The sequence below is a fragment of the Leguminivora glycinivorella genome, chromosome 11 (genome assembly GCF_023078275.1).
Source record: "Leguminivora glycinivorella isolate SPB_JAAS2020 chromosome 11, LegGlyc_1.1, whole genome shotgun sequence".
Lineage (NCBI taxonomy): Eukaryota > Metazoa > Arthropoda > Insecta > Lepidoptera > Tortricidae > Leguminivora > Leguminivora glycinivorella.
This window is the reverse complement of record NC_062981.1, coordinates 8,945,805-8,967,816: the sequence shown is the minus strand read 5'-3', so window position 1 is coordinate 8,967,816 and position 22,012 is coordinate 8,945,805. Positions and strand designations below refer to the sequence as shown.

Sequence of the window (22,012 nt, the reverse complement as noted above, 5' to 3'; positions counted from 1 at the left end):
TTCTTATATATAGGGTAAGGTGAAGCAGTGTGAGTGAGGTGTTGCACTCACACTACAGTTCATAGGCTTCACGTAGATGCGTCTTTAAAGCAATTATGTGTTCTCCAAGGTTCATGACAGGTCAGGTCACTCATTAGGCCTCGTAACATAACTATTAAGCCGGCGAAAGCTCTGCCAGTCAATAAAAATCTAGTTACTACACCGAAATAAACAGATCTCAGATTATTAGCAGATACTTATGATCGGGCATACAATGAAATCTACGTATGAATGCGTTCATTGCTGGTGCGTTTTGACTTGCTTTACTGTTTATTTTAATGATGAAATGACGTAAGACACGATGCACGTGTTTGACGCAAAAAGCCTTACGAGTCTCAAACCTGTCTTTTATTTTAAGCCATAGGTACCACGTACCATGATTGTTTTTTGTTTTAGTAGGGTCGCAAGAAAATGAAACAAATTTAGTTTTCCTGATATCTCGGCTCAGCATAATTTTATATATGCGACGGAAACGTAAATCAATGTCAATTTCAAAAAGTAGTTGAAAAAGAGCGTATTGTCACAATTAATGAAAGTTTAGTTTGATCATATTTACAGTATATTAAGTAATTTCAATTCGTATTTCTTACGTAAGTATACTGAGACCCTCAGCATGTAGTAAAGTATTTTTTTAATGTCAAATATAGAAAAATTGTAGTTCAATTTGGTAGACACCAGTCTATTTACTGAAGCAATTCATCATAGGTATCTCTTCGTGCGTCTCGAGTACAGGGTGGCTACTTGGCTAGCCGAATGGCACAATCGCTCACGAAACGCTCACGAAACGAAGCGCTAGTAGATATCTATCTCTATCGCGCTTGCATATTGGCGCGACAGAGCCAGCGGCGTATCGCTTTCGTTTGGCGTCGGAGAAATGCCATTCGGCTACGGGGCCAGTACAGGCACCGACATACGTAAAATCTCGTGTCAACGTCGCTTTCCAAGCCCCGAACTAAATGTTCTAGAAAGCGCTTCCCTGAGGGTGCGGTAATGACAGAAGTCAAAAATCATCACCAATTCTACTTTTCAAAACGCCCCATCTCCTTCATCACGTATTTTAAAACTCAATTTTAAAGCGTGAGGACTAAGGTTGATATTTGAAAGGGTGGGTAAACGGAGATAAGATATTTTGTTAGGAGTACATGCGCGTGAGTGGATCGCACGGTAGCCGCGAGCCGGCCGTTCCCACGTGGTAAAACAGGTAAGAGTGGTAAGTAATGTAATGGAGAATATTTAGGTAAATTGCGAAAGTAAGGAAGTGTAGAATATCGTTGTCGGGTCATAGACCATGGAACAAACAGTACCTTGGTGGTTAAAAATAGGAATTTGCTATGATAGTATTTAGTCGTTTTTAACACACGCAAATAAGATTTATTCAAAACCCTAATTAAAATCAGGGGCGGCTCACTCCGCGATCCTTTCACCGCGCTACAAGTACATGCCGGTGGCCGCGAGTTCGCGGCCCATTCAGTGGCGACGACCTTCGCGCGGCGCAATAGAATTCAATGTCGTCTGCACGCGTGCGGTCCGTTTGTTAATGTAGGTAATAATTTAGAATGGCGGCGTTTTGTGAACTTCAAAGGAGTGAGCCTTCTGTACTTGTACTATTATATATTCTGTGTTAAAATACATAGGTGCAAATTTCTGAGACCGCTATGACATTTGCAGGCCGTCCTCGTTCGACACTTCAGAATTACTTACCGAATTCTAAACCTTAAATTATATTTGATGAAATCTCGTACGAGTAAATAACAGCATGTTAAAATCGTGTAAATAATGCAAAACACCAAAATAGAAATCTTTATAAAAAGGTGAATATCAATTCACTAAATAAATATGTAGGTACCTACTTATGTAGAAATTATCTTACGAGTATATTATTCGTCCTAGCTCTAACCTCCTATAAGAAAAGTAATTACCCACTTGAAGAAAGAAGCATAGTAAATAAACACAGTTATGACTCACTCTTGAATCAATTAAGCGACATCAACAGAACAAAACTGCATCGCAATCGCAAAAAAGACCTGTTCACAAATGCCATAAAAATCCACCTGCAACCAATTTAGCTAGCCCGTATTTCCCCGTCGGGCTTTAAGCCAAACTGGGCTTAAGAGAATACAGAGCTCAAGGATACTTGTGTCATTTTTCCGTGAAACAGGAGGAGCCTACCGTGGCTACTTCATTCACTCGTGCGCACGTGGAGGGGGATTGCCTTCCGTGTAACGTTATCAGTAGTTTCTGCACCCTCTCGTGCTCAGTTGCTAATCGCCCTTGCTCCTGGACGCACGTCTTGATTTCAACGTCTCTTGACAGTTGTTTTTATAACTATAACTGTGGTTTTTGTACCAATTAGTTTAATAGACGAAAGCTTTTAAAGGTGAATGTGGTTGTAAATCAGTGAAAGTGTTAGTTTGCTTGTAAAACGATTAACTTCAAGGTGCGTATACTTAGGTTAATTAAAGATGAAATAATTTGTTAAAATAATCTACTGTAATTAAGTTTTATTGAGTGAGAGAAGCGTTGTATAACATATGTTTATATTTTATAGGCACGTGTATCTGTTCCATATTTATATATGCAAATGCGTTAAATAACAACAAAAGCAAATCCTACCCACATACCTATACATGTAAACAAACACGATTGCAACACACACACACACTTGAATTTACGCTATTATAATCTTACTAGCGTACCACCCAGCTTCGCACGGGAATTATTCCACGCACTGGAATCAATCCATTTATTAAAAAAATATCTAGTACCTATAGTAATGTGACAGACATACAGAAAGCCAGACAGACGGACAGAGTCGCACCATAAGGGTTCGTTTTTTCACCAAAAAAAAGTTTCAAAATCCGTTACGTAGTAGTTTTAAGGTCATAGGAACAGACAGAGAAAAGCGACTTTGTTTTACTATGTATGTATTGGTGTAATCTTTGTACGTGTGTTGATAACCTATCATTGTCGTAGGCCTAGCCCCGCCCGTCGCAAGATTCCGACAAAATGTTCGCAGTGATGCAAATCGACGAGGACCACACACGGGACTTCAGGCGCAAACTGCGGCCGAAGTGCGAGTTCGTGTGCAAGTACTGCCAGCGCAGGTTCACGAAGTCGTACAACCTGATGATACACGAACGCACCCACAAGAGCCCGGAGCTCACGTTCAGCTGTGAGGTGTGCGGGAAATCGTTCAAGCGACAGGATAATCTACGCCAGCATAGGTAAGTGACGGTGGTGTTAATGATTTAGTTGGTGGAGGGTTAATGAAGTTGGGGAAGCGAATTTGTAGTAGAAAATCTGAAAGCATTAGTATTTTCGTCCGCAACATTGAATTAGACTTCAACATTCCTGTTATTTTATTATTCCGGAACGATTATTTAAATCACACAAACAATAAACAAAGACAAATCATAATAATTAAACTGAAACTAAATAACCTAACAAATTTTATATGAACCTAAAACAATAACTAATAATAATGAAAACATAAAATTATCCAAATAAACCCCTGTCGTTCCTGATGCAAAAGTGCCCATGACTTTGTATTACTATGGACAGCTTTTGGACCAGGAACGACTGATTTAATAATTGAAATTACGTACCTATTAATATTATATTCTAAAACAACTCGCAAAAGACATTAACTTACAACATGAAACATAAAATCACAACAATAGAATCCATCGGCGAAATTAGATAGATTTCAGCGTGCCAACACGTGCGTGTAAACACTAAACTGCGGTCAACTTTTTTAATTTAAATGAAAATATACTGTTTAAGTGTTTACACAAAACAACAACTGTCAATAAAAATCAAAACTTATAATGTAATTTTAGAAATTTTCTTAGCGTGCTCATCGTTTGTACAATTTCTTGGCTGGGCTAGACACAATATTGTCAACCAAAAAATATTTTCGAACAAAGCACAACCAACATAAACCATAACGTCCATAACCGTCCTAGCTCACTCATCATTTACAGTTGTCTTGGCTAGGTCAGATACAATATGGCCAAGAATAGATGAATATTTTGAAACAAAGCACAACCATAAGGTACACTATTTCGCGGTTAAGTCAGGTGCCGCAAGGTCGCGGTTGGCCGTCGGCTTGCATTAGGGTCTAGCCATCAAGCCTACTGTTACATGGTTTCACAACCTGGCCTCCGTGGTCCTTAGGAGCTACGCTGGCTCCGGTTTCGGTATTGAACGTAGATATTGAACAGCTTATCGCAACAAGTGAACATAATCTTTACATTATTGGAGATGGAAGCAATGTTACAAAACGAGTGGTACCTAAATATAAAGGTGGATGGATACAAGGGTCTAAAAGAGATGCTTTGGACTGTGTGAAGAATATAATTATTATGAGAGTGAAAAGCAATAAGTATGGAAATGAGGGCTGATAGAGAGGAATGGAACAAGATCTACTGCGCCGACCAAATAATGGGAAAAGGGCAAGAGAATGATGATGATCTTTACATTTTTAACAGTTTGTAGCGTCAGGAGAAAAGTTGAGGATGATAAAACAATTGAAAATAGGGAATTTTACTACTGTCCTGAAGTGGTTACTCAACTTTTGAACAAATCAAATTAGTTTACTAAATATTTTGATTTGTATTACTGTTGATAAAGGGCGACCGGTCTGGCGTAGTTAGTAGTGACCCTGCCTGCTAAGCCGCGGGGGAGGGTTCGAATCCCGGTAAGGGCATTTAATTGTGTGATGAACACAGATATTTGTTCCTGAGTCATGGATGTTTTCTATTTATATAAGTATGTATATCGTCGCCTAGCACCCATAGTACAAGCTTTGCTTAATTTGGGGCTAGGTTGATCTGTGTAAGGTGTCCCCCAATATTTATTTATTTATTATTTTATTTTATTTATTCTGAGATCCGAAATACAGGACAGGACGTTGCCATAATAATGAATGTAATGTAATACACTCAAGAGAAAGGTCATTGTTAAAGGAATTGTTCCATATGTTTCTTTTCAGGAGTACTTACCACTGTAGTCTATAATTATAAATATTGCATTTCAGATAAATCTTTCAGATAGACTGAGACAAAAATATCAACTTTTTAGTGATATACTGAAACCAAAGTTGCTTTTCGTTGTTCTGATCTAAATAACTTGGCACAAATATCCTATACATCATGTCATCATGCAGGGCCTAAAACAAGGCACCGAAAATGCATTAAAGTATAAAACAGACATAAAGAACGTCAACCTCCGAAACGGTAAAATTTATCAAGCGAGATAACTAAAATATGTATGTAGGTACTAACATATATGCTAACACGAGATACGAAACGGTCGTGGACTCAATTTGGGATTTATGATAAACCTTGCCTAGTTTCACATAAGGGAATTGAAGTGTTTCATTTTTAAAGGTTCTTAGTACAGCTGACTTAGAAAATAAACAGCAATTAGTACCTATTAAACCCCTAAAAGTATCAATTTATAACTCTTTTTTTTGTGAACTACTCATAGAGTTCACAAAATTACTTATTATTGACAAAAATATTTTGGTAGGATAGCTCTGTACATCAACGCTCTCAGAAGTGTTTGTCTGTCCAATCTGTACATTATTGAATGACTGAATTTAATAAAGTTAGATTCGGCAACTGCATTCTTCTACGAGTACTATAACAACGATATTTATAAGTAATACGTACCCATAAGCAGGGGTGGCTCACTCCGCGATTCTATCGCCGCGCTACAAGTACATGTCAGCGGCCGCGAGTTCGCGGCCCATTCATTGGCGACGACCTTCGCGCGGCGCAATAAAATTCAATGTTGGCTGCTCGCGTGCGGTCCGTTTGTTAATGAAGGTAAGAATTTAGAATGGCGGCATTTTGTGAACATCAAAGGAGTGAGCCTTCTGTACTTGTACTATTATATATTCTGTGCCATAAGTGTTGCGCGCTCGATCAGTAGGGACGATGGATGATGCATTCGGTACTCCAGACGAAGATCTAAGAAACGTATCGAAACATGAGCATTTATTTCACTCAATAATACGCGAAGAAGCAGTTTAAAATGAATGATAATGTGTTCAAGTATCGTCCTAGTTTTATAGTAAAAAATAAAATAAATAAAACAGACAGACAGAAACGTCAAACATTATAACACCCCGTCGTTTTTGCGTCGGGGGTAAAAACCTATCCCATAGCAGGAAGTGTGCGATATGTAATTATTTCAGCAAACAATCGACAGTCGGTAGCGGTACCGAGCCTACGGCACTCACGGCGCCACGTTCACACGCCGTACGTACATGTACGTATGATGTACATCATTACGTACTTTTAGGGTTACTCGAACGTCAATGGACTTTAACCGACTGACAAGGGGAGGGTAGAATTTTTGAGGGTTTATTTCTCTGTGGAATCAGGCAGAATTTGAAATCTAGAAAACATTCGTGATAAATTTTAAAATTTTAGCTCTTTTTTTTTATTATTCGAGATGCCATGTTCATAGGTCACATGTTGATGCAAAAGGCTATGACCATTTAATAATTTGAACCCAAACATACTTACAATTTCAATGTCTACAATGTGGAATCTTTAATAGGCTTAAACAGTGGATTGTTTATTTTCTGGTGGTAAAATATAACCTATCATACTAAGATAAACTCAACTGAAGTTTATTGCATCTCATGGATCAAGTGTCATAAATTTGAATCGTCAGTGCAAATACAATAACAACACAAAAGATAACATTATCTACCTCAAAATGGCTGCCAGTATCTCCAACATCAGAGATAAGTTTCATAAAGTCCTGCAACAGCCAATTGCAAGCTGTAAAGATTGACAAGATTATCTTCCGTCACTGAATGTCGATAAAACTCCGACTATAAAATACGTAGCCCTGCGAAATTGCAGCAAATTGCAGAACTGTTAGGCGCGGTACACATTGTTCCTTGTACGGTCGGCGCATAAGCTGCAAATTATACCGAGGCAGTCACGTGTGCCGAGTCTTGCGGGCTACCGTCCGCGTTCGCACAGTTTCGGAAGCATTAGTGCCCATTAAGAACCGTTAACACACGAGCACGTCACGACTCACGACTCGAGCGTGAGCGATCTATCGACGATCTCGGTAGCGGATGCGATACAGTGCGATGGGTCGCACGGAACGTTTTGTTTTCTCTGTCGACGGTACTTTCTAAGTACGCTACGCTAAAGGACGCGCGAAGAACAGCGCCAGCCATTAAGTCTTTTTTCCTATTCTGTCTAAACTCGCTAGGAATGTAAACGTTTATATTGCAAGCTCAACTTGCGCAACTACAAGCCTACCGCAAATGTGTAACGCTGACATTTACCATTATCTAAACCAGAAATGGTCAGAGCATCTGAAATGGCACGCAAAGTACTTTATATTCACGACTCGTCTGCTGCCGCTGGCTTATATGGATGGTATTTAGCGGAGAAAGTTTCGTAACGTCACATTGTCTCTAAGATGATATTTGCATAGGTGAGGGTCGCGACCCCGTCACTATAACTCGTCGCTACCAACACATTGTATGTTAATTGCGGGTGACAACCGCCGGTTCGCAATCTGAGTGACACAGAGCGCCGGTGTGAACGCGGCTTTACGCCTTGACGAGTTTAATGAACCCGCGTTGACAGATACGTACATTTTTAATATCGTACAATATTGCATCGACGTCATTTGTGTTTGATATCAAGCATTTCTAAAGACAAACACAGATCAGTGATTTGAAAGTCAATTTTTAACCCCCGACGCAAAAACGACGGGATGTTATAAGTTTGACGTGTATGTCTGTCTGTCTGTCTGTCTGTCTGTTTGTCTGTCTGTCTGTGTGTGTGTGTCTGTCTGTGGCATCGTAGCTCCCGAACGGATGTACCGATTTCAATTTAGTTTTTTTTATTTGAAAGCTGTGTTAGTCGGGAGTGTTCTTAGCCATGTTTCATGAAAATCGGTCCACTAGATCGCGGTCGGGGGTTTTTTCAAAATTTCAATTTTGTGGTTAGGTTTTGTTATATAGCATAAATTGTACCTACTTTATTCACTTAAAACTACCTGTCAAATATGATATTAATCTCCGAAACGATTAAAATAATTTTCTCGATCCTGCAGTTTCTTGTCAGTTATGGCTTCAAATATTACTTTACATGTTGGTTAATTGTGTCAAGGAAACGTCATTTTTGTCTTTGACACTGACATATCCAAACCAACGTATCTAGACGTAATATTTGGCGTATCTTAACATTATGAAGAATCGCGTATGTACTTGCCAGACGAACTTAAAGTCCTATAGTAGGTTAGTTCACTGCGCACGATATTTCAAAACGATTTAATTGCGCGCGATGCCCCAGTAAGTTAGCGCAGTGAGCCATCGGCACTCTTATCGCCCATCTTAGATCCGCCGCAATCCACGATAGGTTCATTTAATTGGCTAAATTAAAGTACAGGGCTCTGTATTTGTGAAATATATTTTAATATTTGACAAATATAACAAATACTTAATATTCGAGATTCGATTTAACATAACGTTAAAATACACCAATTATTAGGTCTATTAGTTATGATATTGCAATATCAACAACAATAACTTTTTTTTTGGCACTCGCATGTCGGAACATAAGTTCTTCTGTCTACAACCGCTATACAGCGCAATTCGAACAATGCTTATAAGATGACACACCGATACGATACTGATATGTCAGCATCAAAACTGTCATTTCTTCAAGCAAGAACGTAATTTCGGCATGGACAAATCACGATCTTATAGACAGTGTTTGAATCGGGTAGTTGAGCTCCTGAAACGTAGCTACAAAGTTATAGTACATATCTACGTTGATATTCCTTTTTGCTTGGGCTAAAGTTGTACATGTATAATTGTACATCTCTCCTTATTCCACATTAAGTTTAATTATAGAACAAATGGGTTCGAATGGAGCTAGATTAATGCAGTACTCCCATATAAATCTAAAGCGATCTCGTGCGATTGTTCACGCCGCAGAAAAGGTGGCAATAGGGGCTAATTAGTATTCGAAAGTATCACAGGATGGTTCGAACGAATTTAAATTTACAAATAGCTTTACAGTTGTCTATACGGCCGGCCTAGGCAAGGTGACGATGGCTTGATCCATAGCGAAACGCATGTCTCTCTTCCTTATTAGTGTCATTGTGATGGTTGAATTTAGTTTGCTACAGAGCATATACATACCTTGAACCGTTAGATATATGTACGTATTAATTAGATACGAAATTTTAGTTAAAAACATATAATATAAATTTAAAACATGTCATAATAGGGTAATTATTTAGCTTTAGGATACATTGAATTACGGACCAAAATATATATTGAATTATTTATGAATATTTTTAAAGATATTACTCAAAGTAATGATATTTTATTGGTTTTCAAATACATCAAACAAATAAAAACATGATAAAACTATTTAAAACTAAATACCTGACCTACTTATAAATATAAAATTTGGCCTAAATCGTTGTCAATGGGCAAGGTACCCAGAAGGCTGGCAGCATTTCCACGCTGTATAGCGTATAATTACAAAATCTGAATTAAATTACTAATAATCCATTTCGGAGCAGCCTGTATAACTCGCTCAGTTCCCACAGCCACATACAGGGTGCGCACGAAGTAACCCGGCGCGGAAGTGGCGACGCTGTCACCGGCGCCCTTTACACCATTGTGGCCGTATCGGCGATCTCAACACTTCGCGGGAATCGTGTTGAGAACTGTTGAGAATTAGATCAAGGAATGAACATCCATTCATGCTGAACCTCTAGCCCAAGTCCCCGAGCACAATTGTTTGTACAAATTCCAAATTTGAATTTTTATTGAGTAATTCAAAAATAAAATGAATGTTATTGAAACTCGGGAGGTTCCATAACGTTTCGTAAAGACCGTGATTTTAGTATAGCGAACTTTTGAAGTTACTTACATACAATTGATCTCCAAATAGCGCAATGTATTGAAACTCGCATGCGGGTTTTTAAACCGTGTAAATGGACCCTAACGTACTTATAGTCAAGTCTCATTTTTTACGCGGTACGTTTTGGAAACAAAGGTTAGGTAACTATACAAAATAAATATAAAGTGAAATAAAAATAAATTCGTACAAAAACGTGACGATTTTAATTCGGGCTAAACTTTACCTAATGGATTATTTTGTGTTAGGTACTTTATTAACACAAAATAAGCCAATTGCAAAAATAATAAGAATCTACATCTACATATTTTGGAAACAATGTTACGTGAATGTTACCATCAAAACCCTAAAAATAGACCGCTAAATAAAATTCGGATCATTCGGTTTCGGTAATGTGCGAAAATCTACCGGTACATTTTAAAAATAACATTGTATTCACAAATTGAAAACGTAACGGTCTAAAAATAATCGCATAAACACTAATTTTAATCATTCTATTGTCTGAACACGACTCAGTTAATATGGATTAAAAGTATTCAAAACCAACAAAAAATCGATCATGTCTCAGATTAAGGTGTCGAGCAACCGACAGAAGTGAGGACATAATAACATAATCACGACCATATATAATTACTGGCGACATGTTTCTGATTTAAAATTGAAACGTATTAAGTTTATTAGCAAATGTGTTTTAAATTCAACTAAAATTGTAGTCAAATTAAATATAAAATTTAAAAAGTGCGTGTTTCTTTTTGAGACCTTTCCGTTTGAAGTGATCTGCAGTTGAATGACATTTAAAAAAAATTGCAATGTCACATTGTGTCTATATAAATCGTTGTAAATCAGTCCTCATAATGTGTTACAGTAGTTTCGGTAATTCCCGTGTGTGATCACTGCAATGCATACATGTTCTCTATAAGCATGACTGGTGCTGCTCTCATTTTGTCGCCATTTATTAAATCTTATGGAAGAAAATTACATAGGTTCAACGGCTGCCGCTAGGAATAATGTTTGACGCACACAATCAGCGCCACTCCTTCACGCAATACCCCTCCCCTTTATAAACAAATTGGTATATTAAGTAGGTTATGTATGCACTTTTGAAATTCTTAATTTCACGACGCAAAAGGACCGTAACGTGCAAAGTTTGTTGCCAAATATTTTACGACTTACTTTAGCGGACAATTTTCACGGCTTGGAATTGAGTCTTTAGCCACGGTTTAAGGGTTTAATATGAATAACTTTGGCACGTCCGACATTAATCCTTTTTAAAACGTTAAAATCCTTTTTTTAATGTCGAAACTGTTCATTGTTGCGGGCGGAAACAGAACGAAAATGCGTTTTAGGGTCTTACTTTTTAAGACGTAAAGACATAATCTTGTTTAAAGACATATTCTTGTTTTTTAATACTTGGAAAATCTGCAGATTAACCGAGTACCGCAAGGATGTTTTTTAGTGTTTTTGTTTTTGAGATTTACTGTGGTTTAAGATAACAATTATGTCTTTAGTGTGCCGTTTTAGATGATGACGAATAAGTAAACGGTTCTCTTTAGTGATTTCAGTGAATTTACCGTATTTTTTTTCTAAATCTCATTCTTATAGGTGTATTTTCAACCGACCAGAGCCAGGGTGACCACGCGTTAGAATATATTGGGACATGTATATAATGGGCAAATTTTTCAAAGCTAACATTGAGACTGGTCAGTTAAGAATACAACTATAGATATTCTGATCTTGGTTGCACAATTCGCACATAATTCTTCTACGCACCGGTCTAACATCTTTTCTTCGGTGTAATTACAATCATAACATGAAAATGTAATTTTGTAATTGATTTAACATGTTTTTCTCAATTGTTGTAGATGTAGTCAATGCTTGTGGCGGTGAAGGAAGGAGAAAGCACGATCCAACTCAGCGGTCTCTCTTACACGATAGAGTAAGGATATTTTTATTCCTACTTTGATAACATATAATAAAAGTTATCATAATACTCGACAAGAGAGTATGGCATAAGGGCCATTCATATCCATTAAAAAAAAATCTGTGAAGAGGACCGCACATATAAAATGTTGCTATAAATAAATGATCGTGCTACACAAATGCCACAGCATTTGAATTGTATTAAATAATAATTTATTAACAATATTTGTGAACTGTCCTTTTCATATGAACTTGCGACTTATCTAATGTAATAAGTTTACACGTTTCCATGAAATCGATTTTTACATAACTTATATTTTACTTCACATAACTAACTTGGTGATATATTAATAATATTTAAAAAATACCTACATAGGTAATTAACATTGGTCTGTTTAATTTTTATTTGGAATCTTCTACTTACGCACTTTTAAATTACATTTTTTCTATTTCTTGGATTATGTTTAGGTAAAGAAAAGATCTAATACAATAAACATTTTAACTAACAAAGTTTATTTAATATTTTCCATAAAACACATATGTATCTATTGAGAGTAATTTATGTATTTTACACTTTCTCTTACAGTTTAGATCATTATTCATTTTGTATTGACTTATTTGTTACAGAGAAATCCATTACAATCCAAACAAGGAGGCCGCATGTCTAAGATGGTGATTCAAGACTCCTGTGTATCCGCATTAAGTAATAATCGGGATAACGAATACTGTTACGTAGAGATTATTCTCTACGTAACAGTATTCGTGCTTCACCATTAACTTTGCCAGGATGCAATCTTTACCCTTACTATGAGTTTTATATGGATTGAAGCTAGGTTACACGAAGCTAGTGCTGGCTGCTAAAAAAACTGGCTTGATACTGGCCTCTTATAAATAAGTAGCTTACTGCCAGTACTGGCAGAAAAAGAGCGATGGTCTGATGAAGCCAGAGACTGGCGTCCAGCACGGGCTTTGTCTAAACCTAGCTTAAACTCTAACGATTACGTCAACTCAATTCGCACCGTTTTCTCTTGCACCAATGTCAATAGGTAAGAGAGAGACGTATTGTGAGTTAGTTTACTTAATCGCTGGAGACTTGACTATATCAGACTGTTGATAAGGGTTCTTGTTATTGTTCGAATTTATCAAAAAAATATAAACAAGAAAACAATAAGTTTTCGCAGCAAAAAAACTAAATTAAGAACATTCTGGTGATCTGTAAATAGTATTTATTAGAGTAAGTGATGGTAGCATTTAAACAGCTTAATTGCTTAGCTTATATTTTAATGTAAAAAAATATTTATATGATATTTAAAATATTGTTATGGTTTTAAGCTACTAATACGTGGAACGTACATAAATAAATTCAAATGATTATGTATTTCATATCAGAACAGATTTATTTTACAATACGAAAGTATTTCCATGGTTTCTTATTTATTAGTATTTTAGTAAATAGCGTTCCATATACTGCTTGATGTATATTTTGAGGGTTGTTCCTAATACTTAGAATGTTAGTAAAGACTACTTTTAGAATTGTTTGATCTAGATGTAGCTTATAAGAAAGATCTACAATTATGATTTTGGAATTTTGACGCATCTCGAAACAAGATGAAAAGTAAATCCTAATATAAAGTATATTGCAATCCTTATTTTTAAAATAGTAATTGAAATGCTAGATAATAATTTTGTTTCCCAGCTTCGCTAAACTCATGGTCACCCTCGACAATGAAAAGTTTTAATTGTAATATTTTCAAATATTCTACTTAAACGTAATATATTATTTGAAAATTCAAAATTTTCTCGTGATGTTGAACGTTTATGGTAGCCAAGTTATTTTTTTAATTGGCTTTTGTAACTTTACCTTTATTTCGATGCTTTTGCGAAATAGACTCGGTAAGGTTTTCTAAATATTATCATTTATTGTCTTTACGCACAGTATATAAATATTTTTTATATATGAAGTGTCATATGAGACACTGTCTGACACTGTTATATTAAAGCATTGGAAATTAACAAATGTATTAATTATTGAAATAATAGTAGGGATGGTTAATAAAGAAAATAATCCATGTGCCAATAATGGACAGGTTGTCTGTCTCGTAGCCATATTTTTTTATAGTGTAGTTGTATAAATAATATTTTTCGAATATGTTATTATGTATTCCATTTCATTGTAAATCAATGATAATAAACATTCAATAATAAAATTGTCGTTTTCATTATCCCTCGCGGTAAGCATACTCTTACAACAATTTTTAATGCCTTAGGTATATTTTTTTCTGCAAATATGATGTTGTAGCAAAGCTTTTGAATCCACACTTAAAACGTCTACCTATAAGACGCAATGTCAAATAAAAAACAGGCCCCGTAGACACTGTACTGTACCAATAGTCTACCTTCTGGAGCGAATGAAACGTAGGTAACTATTATAGGGTCACTCAAGAATACGATAGTTGCTGCTCCGTCAACTTCGCTCGATGGTATCGTAGTTATCGTATATATAGAGATTATCGCTTTTTCGTTTTGGTGCGACAAAGCCAGCCGCGAATCGTTCGCCACGGAGCGTCAACGATTGTACTCTTGGCTAAAGAAAGACCCTCTTGCAGTAATATGGAAGATCGATAGAGAAACATAGCTTTTCGTTATCATAGCACAAACAATCGTTACCTTGGCCAAACCGGCAGAATTCAAAAGAAGCGGAAAGAATGCCACTTAAATATATAAAAAAAACTATAGAATTCAAATTAACTGCTAGATTTTTGAGATTCCTAATACATATTTCTTGATTCGATTAATGACGAATTGATAGATACATTTGTCTAAATCGGTATGATTTATTTATCATATGGCAAGTTTACAATCTTACAATGCAAATTATGATAAAAAGCACAAACGAAAACTTGCTGCAATTTAAAAAAAATTGCTTTCTTAAATGATCCAGTGTTGGACAATCAACACACCAAGTTTAAAGCACCTTTTGCTTAAAAACAATTATTGATCTATTATAGATATGATAAACGGCCTTTCAATTACACAGTCAAACACTAACACGTTTACTCTAATGTTTAGCTACTTTAATGTAGTACGACAAGAATTCTTTATTTTAATTAAAACATCGCAAGCCGCAACCTTTCGATGAGTATAAATAATAAAAAAAAATCTCAAAGTTTATTTTGCCTTCACTGACACCAATCGAGCACCTGTATTAACGAGTAAAGTTATCTCCACACTATTCTACCTTATTCCACTGTAATAAAGCGAAAACTGCATACATATTAATGGCACGAAACGGGGTAATTTGTAAGAAAACTGGTTATCGCGTAACGCGGCGGCAGACTCAGACAGCGGGGCTCCACTTAGTCACCAACTTAGGTACAGTCACAGAATAAAGAATGATTCACACTGGAACGGGACGGACCGGAACGGTGTCCTTTTTGTATGGAAAGACTACGTCATCACGGGCGCTTCGATTTAGCCCGCTTTTCTTGCTAGACGGCCACGGTTAGCCCGGACTCGGGCGGGTGAGTGAACGGACGGCGCCTACGATCACCCCGGTCACTCCGTTCTTCTCTTCGCAATATGCATACCGGAATGTATTTGCCAAATTATAAAGGTTACAAAACGTCATAAATTAGTTTGCAAAATATGGTGGTATAGCTGATTCGTTAATTGATCGGTTTATATTAGTTGGTGCAAAGAGAAATTATCAATAAAGACTGTAACTCTTTATACATTTTTAGACAACATCAAACAAAGCTCACACAGTTTAAATAGATGTAATAATCTATCGATATGTGTGTGTGTGTGTATATACAGTTTATTAATTAACTATAACGTTTTAAACATTTTTAAAGGGTTAATGGTATTCAATTTATTGACAGTACCGAGTAATTCTTAAACTCTAATCCATACTAAAATTATATAATTATGGGAAAGTGTGTTTGTCCGTCTTTCACGGCAAAACGGAGCGACGAATTGACGTGATGTTTTAGGTGGAGATAGTTGAAGGGATGGAGAGTGACATAGGCTACTTTTTGTCTTTTTCTAACGCGGGCAACAGCTAGTATTAATATAATTAATAAAGATTCTACAAACAACACTGCTATCCGTCAGTATCATCTACCTATATATCAGTCTTTATTATTTACTGCTCCATGTTAGGTGTTACCACATGAATGCTTCATTGCAGTACAGGCGACCCGGATTTATACGTCAAAATTATAAAGGTTGAGAAATGTCTTGATTTATTTTGTTAAATATGGTGACGTTGCTAAAATATAATTTAGTCGGATTATAATAAATAAAAAACCTATCGGTGTTACTGCTTGTAAAAACATTCCATGAAAGACCATACAGGTTAATTATATTATAATGAATATTGAGTAACTATTTTTTTTTACAATTCGTACGAATTTCAAATGACGTTTTATAAAAAACCTCATTTCGGTAAACCTATAAATTCTAACTCATATCCTGTAAATTTGCCTTCTCAGCCTTCAGTAGTAGATTGTGAAACTCGGGGCGTAATCTAAATATTGCAAACGACAGTATGATGAAATTACAACAGCCTACTGGAGCGATTCAAACACTAATTTGCGATATTATTACGCTTCGAGTTACATTGTTTTTCATCACACTTGTGCAGTAAAAACTAAAGAACAAACTAGTGGCATTCGAAATTTCATAACTCCCTTGGGAAAATTACTTTTCTGCTACTCCCGCTACCCTTGGGAACAATGACACACTTACCGAGCAACTGTGATGAAAATATTAGATTACTGTATGACTGATAAAGATAACCTCCGTTGCATCTTATTGTCAATATTCTGAATTAGGCCTTGTGAACTTAACCCTTCAGCTGTGTCTGTCAAAAAATTGTCATAAGAAAACAATTAACTTTGATATATTATTTTAAAGTCCAACGCCTTATGTTAGGATCCTTATCAAACACAGACGAAGGGTTAAGTACCTACATAATATACCTAATACTACATATAATTACTTTTTCCCCTCACTAGCTCGGAATCACGTGTTTTGTCCTTTTATACGAGCGGGTAAAAAAGCATTTTATCAACTAGTGGGTAAAGTAATTTGACCTTAAAATAAAGTCAAATCAACTGCTTTAAAATTTATAAAAGTAAGTGAATCTAGTAATAAAGATGATTTTCCTTTTGTGGAACTACTGGAAGCAGTGATAAACGCATTTTTTGCGTTGTAGTTTCCTTGCTATAGTGAGGGGAAAAGTTTTGTGTTTTATACACGGGTGCAAATGTATTTTACTTCTCGTGTGTTAAAATACTCGCAAGTTCAGGATTCTATTCTCGAACCACTTGCTTCGCTCGTGGTTCAACTATAGAATCCTTTCACTTGCTCGTTTTTCAATTCCACACACAGCGTTAAAATACAACTTTGCCCACTGAAATAATACAACAGTATCTCTTTATATATTTTATTGAATTAATCTCTTTCCCTGGTTTCCCTCGTATTGTAATATGCTTGCCACAGGAGAGCATTCTCAGAGTGGGGCGGCGGCGACTGGCATATGAACACCCTTAAAGGTTTCACTCGGGGACGTCTGCCGTCTACATAAAGGTCCCTGGGGCGGCCAGCACGCTGCATCTGTATCCCGCTATGTAGTAATACAGAGGGCATGTAATCCTCCAAAGATGTGTTTGTGGTTGGCGAGGTTGCAAAGGAGTGCCGAAACGTGCTTATGTGACCTCGTCTTCTAGCCCTGAGATGGCAGTCGAGGGGTTTTAGTCGGTAAACCATCGGTCACATTTACTAACCTGGATGGGTCTATCCATACTAATCCATACCAATATTATAAATGGGAAGTTGTGTGTGTCTGTTTGTTTGTCCGTCTTTCACGGCAAAACGGAGCGACGAATTGACCTGATTTTTCAAGTGGAGATAGTTGAAGAGATAGAGAGTGACATATGCTACTTTTGGTCTCTTTCTAACGCGACTACAGGTTTCCACTGAAAACGCCTACCATATATAACCGGTGGACACTATTTAATAATGCAAACATTGTAAAACATGAAAAGAATGGACCAGTTACATTTGCCTCACCTCACAGTCGAGATTTGCCCCGCTGCACGCTGTACCTTAAACTAAAGTGTGCATGCCGTGCATGCATTATAATTTATATGGTACATTTTTTCTTGAGTGCACATTTAAAAGCAATTTTCTATTTTTAATAATCTATATGAATAAAACTACTTATAGCCCTTTACAAGGCAAATACAATTTGGAAACCGCTTAGTACCCACAATTACACTCATTTAGTAGACAATATTCCATAAACTCTCCTAATTTATAAAATACAATATTTAATTATATTTCGTCGCTTCATTGTTCGATATAACTATTAAGTTTACATTATTATAGTTTATTTAATCTACTGGCACGATTTGCACGAAAAAATGAAATGTAAACATAATAATTATATCTTCCAATGAAGCGAGTCATATAATATCGATAGAACTTCGCTTTCGAAGCTCGTTTGATCATAATTATATAAAATAACACACACACAGCTAAACAAACTCACGTAACTAATAAGAACTTAAATTGGTCAAACAACCCACCCCGCATCGTTCCCGACGCAAAAGTTACCTATCACACTTGCCGCGTTCTCACGATGGATAACCTCTGCGCGAAGAACGGACTTCGCATACCAGCACTCAGATGTCTCCACGGTAGGACTGCCGCCTGCTCAGCAGCTTATGCTGCCGCCCATACGGTACGATCAAGATGTATTGTGAGGCGACAAACATGCTAACACAGGTGGCATCGGGTGGTACAAAAGGCACTTACCCCGCTCGATCCAATGGCACCAGAGTTAAACCATCTGCCCTCTTGCCGTCAGAGCGGCTGTCGAGGTGGCTCCAGCACGCAGGGTGTCCGTCAGGATGGCGTTAGAGACGTCTGAATATTCACAAAATTTTGCACCAAATAACTGTATTTAAACTGTACTAAACTGTACCTATAGCGAAGAAAGCTGTACCTCAAGAAATTAAGCATTAAATAGATAATTACATAGACACGCCGCCGCCGTTCTGACGTCAGCTTGGCGCGCATAGCCGTGTATCGCCCCAATGTGTGGGAACTATGTTCTGAAACATATATCAATAAACTGTACCTAAACTGTACTCACTAAACTACCAATAATAACATTATAATCACACGAGATATCGGTCAAATCAACAACAATTTTTTTTACTGCTCTCATTTATTTAATGACATGTATGTTTGCGATAAATTTGCAACAGGCGCTTATTTTCTCGTTATACATATAAAATTATTACAATATACATCATCATTAGGCCTTGTGCATCTTTATAGATGATTTAAGCAGCATCTCTGATCAAGCGACAGCGCCGCTTGTGGCTATAAATAATCCAATTCGTGATCAGCGTAATTTACCACATCAGTCAATATTAAAACTAAAATGAGAGTTCGCACGAAAGCGATTCTCATTGTGCCTTACTGCCCGTTTTCGGGCTAAGTTTTGAAACCAGAACCTATCATGGGTTTCACGGCCTCTGAAAAGGCTGTACCTCCGCTCGTCGCAGTTTGCTGCTAGGTCTTCCCATGAGGCATAGTATAATAAAGAGTACTATCGTACAGTATGGCCACTCCCGCTCCCCCCTGAAAGTGCCACCCACCCCCTCTCGGTTACCTCACAGTTACCGCCTGTCAAAAACACGAACAGTCGACCTGTCATATTTCACTCATACAAGCATAGTACGCGTTCACCTACACGAGCTAAGACTGTGTGCTAGGAATGCGCCTCCTTCAATATATTTGATCGCCAGTGTCCGAGATGTGCATGAGGTGTAGTCAATGTTAAACGCTACCATTTCGCGCTTTACGCAGTCCTTAAAGCGGAGTAGTGGCCGTCCTACATTACGCTTGCCTAATGCGATTTGACTCAGCATGGTCCATCTGGGCAAACGAGCACATTCCATACGCTGCACATGGCCCAGCCACCGCAAGCGCAGGTTTACACTTTCCAGCCGTCCATCTCGCTGGAAGGCGTACCCTTTGATGTAGTCGATAAGTTTTGCTACTTAGGGTACTTGTACTATTATATATTCTGTGCTTAGGGTCGACCGTGTCGAGCAACCTTTCCCTTGCCTGCCACATGCGCTGTCTTCGGAGTATACTCAACAATATAATAAATGCACATATAAACAGGAAAGAAAGATATGACTTATTTTTAATTAACAATTGTTCTTAATAGTCACTCCCTATTAGTAATAATTCCGGAGATATAGCCTACGGAAAGAAAGCGAACCACTGTCACAGTATAATAAAGAGTACTATCGTACAGTATGGCCGCTCCCGCTCACCGCTGAAAGTGTCTTCCACCCCCTCTCGGTTACCTCACAGTTACCGCCTGTCAAAAACGCGAACAGTTTACCTGTCATATTGCACTCACACAAGCATAGTATTACGCGTTCACCTACACGAGCTTAGACTTAGAGAGCAAACCTAGGAATGCGCCTCATTCATATATTTGATCGCCAGTGTCCGAGGTGTTCCACTGTCGACCACTTCACCCTACAAAAGGATGCATAATTAAATAAACATAACAGTATTTTTCAGCGCGTGCGAAGACGCTTGCAAAAGCTAGTAATTATATATTGTGTTACGAGAAAACAAGCGCCTGTTGCAAATTGATGGCAAACATAGATACATGTCATTCAAGGATTAAATAAACCAGAGCAATAAAATTCGTTTTTCTTTTAACCCCTTGTTTGCCAGGAGTGGCCCTGAAGCTTTAGTGGTTTCATGTGCTCTGCCTACCCCTTTATGGGACACAGGCGTGATTGTATGTTGTTGTTGATTAAATTTTTTTTGTTGATTTAACCGATATCACGTGTGATTTAAATGTTATAATTGGCAGTTTAGTGAGGTACAGTTTATTGATATATATTATGTTCCAGAAATTTGGTTTCCACACGTTGGGGCGATACACGGCTATGCGCGCCAAGCTGACATCAGAACGGCGTATCTATGTAACTATCTATTTAATGTTTCATTGATTGAGGTACAGTTTTCTACGCTATAGGTACAGTTTAGGTACAGTTATTTGGTGCAAATGTTTTGACTATTCAGTCATCTATCACGCCATCCTGATGGACACTATGGGTCTATGGGTATTGGGTACCTACTGGATCACATTATTATTAGAAATATTTAAATCGTGACTAATTATGCTATCCTGCAACTTCCCCTTTTGTTGGCATTTTACATTAAATGAGGATTTAGTACAATACACAATTACACACAATACACAATTTATACTGAATTTGTATCACTCTAAATAATGTGTACCTTTTTAGTTCAAGAGTAAGTCTGGGCCTTCCGAAGTTAGGGTTGCTATAAAGGTTTTTTTTTTAATTAAACCCCTTTGCCATCGCTGTTCGTGCAGTGGTATGTTTTATACATCTGGAGTGGCTGATGATTATGCTAAAGCCTGACAAGTTTTTATTTGACCCTCGCCACGTTGCGGATTTTCAGCTGAACTAATTTATTTTACTGGCAAGGATTAATATTTGACACCCGTCGTCAAAAGTCATTGAATGTCAGTGATGTAAACGAGAAGTAAATATTTTCAATTTTCTAACGGTTTCATCGCAAATTTGCCCAAAATAATATTTAAAATAGTGAAAATAATTATACTTAAGGTGATAATTTACTAACAACGAAAAAGGATGAAGGATTTCACAGTATTTCGATAACAATGTTCCGAAATCGTTTGTTGACATGTCCAGTACTGACAATTTATAGTGCGGTTGTCCTGTACTGATTATTTGGTTTCGATTTAGCTTAATTTATTTATTGTTCTTATTTAAGGTGTCTGTAGCTCTGCCGTGAAAAATATTTATAGAAATAAGAAGGCCGTTACATCATTGACACCAGTATAAAAACAAGGTCCCACGCAAAAAGAAAATAAACATCGACGACTTCGATAAAGGCACAAGATTCATGGATTTTAGGCTGTGCGGAAACAAGTAGCGAGTATTTAAACCTTGCTTATTAAACTTTGATTCTCTAAAACCCTGTTTTCATTTTCTACAAATATTAAAGCGAAACCAGTACACGCTGTCCCCATTATA

At 37.1% G+C, this 22,012-nt stretch overlaps 1 protein-coding gene across 4 annotated transcripts in view; it reads left to right on the top strand.

Moving 5' to 3' along the window:
• Positions 1-12,598, top strand: part of LOC125231084 (protein drumstick) — a 35,357-nt gene extending 22,759 nt beyond the window's left edge. For 2 of the 4 annotated variants that reach the window (XM_048136431.1, XM_048136429.1), the window contains exons 2-3: positions 3,013-3,263; positions 12,507-12,598. In XM_048136431.1, the coding sequence (XP_047992388.1) occupies positions 3,046-3,263; positions 12,507-12,555 (267 nt within the window). In that variant the 5' untranslated portion in view covers positions 3,013-3,045 and the 3' untranslated portion in view covers positions 12,556-12,598. Of the gene's footprint in view, positions 1-2,311; positions 2,477-3,012; positions 3,264-11,821; positions 11,896-12,506 lie in introns of those variants that run through there. The other 2 variants (XM_048136432.1, XM_048136430.1) reach the window with 2 other exon arrangements.
• Positions 12,599-22,012: the final 9,414 nt, after the last annotated feature.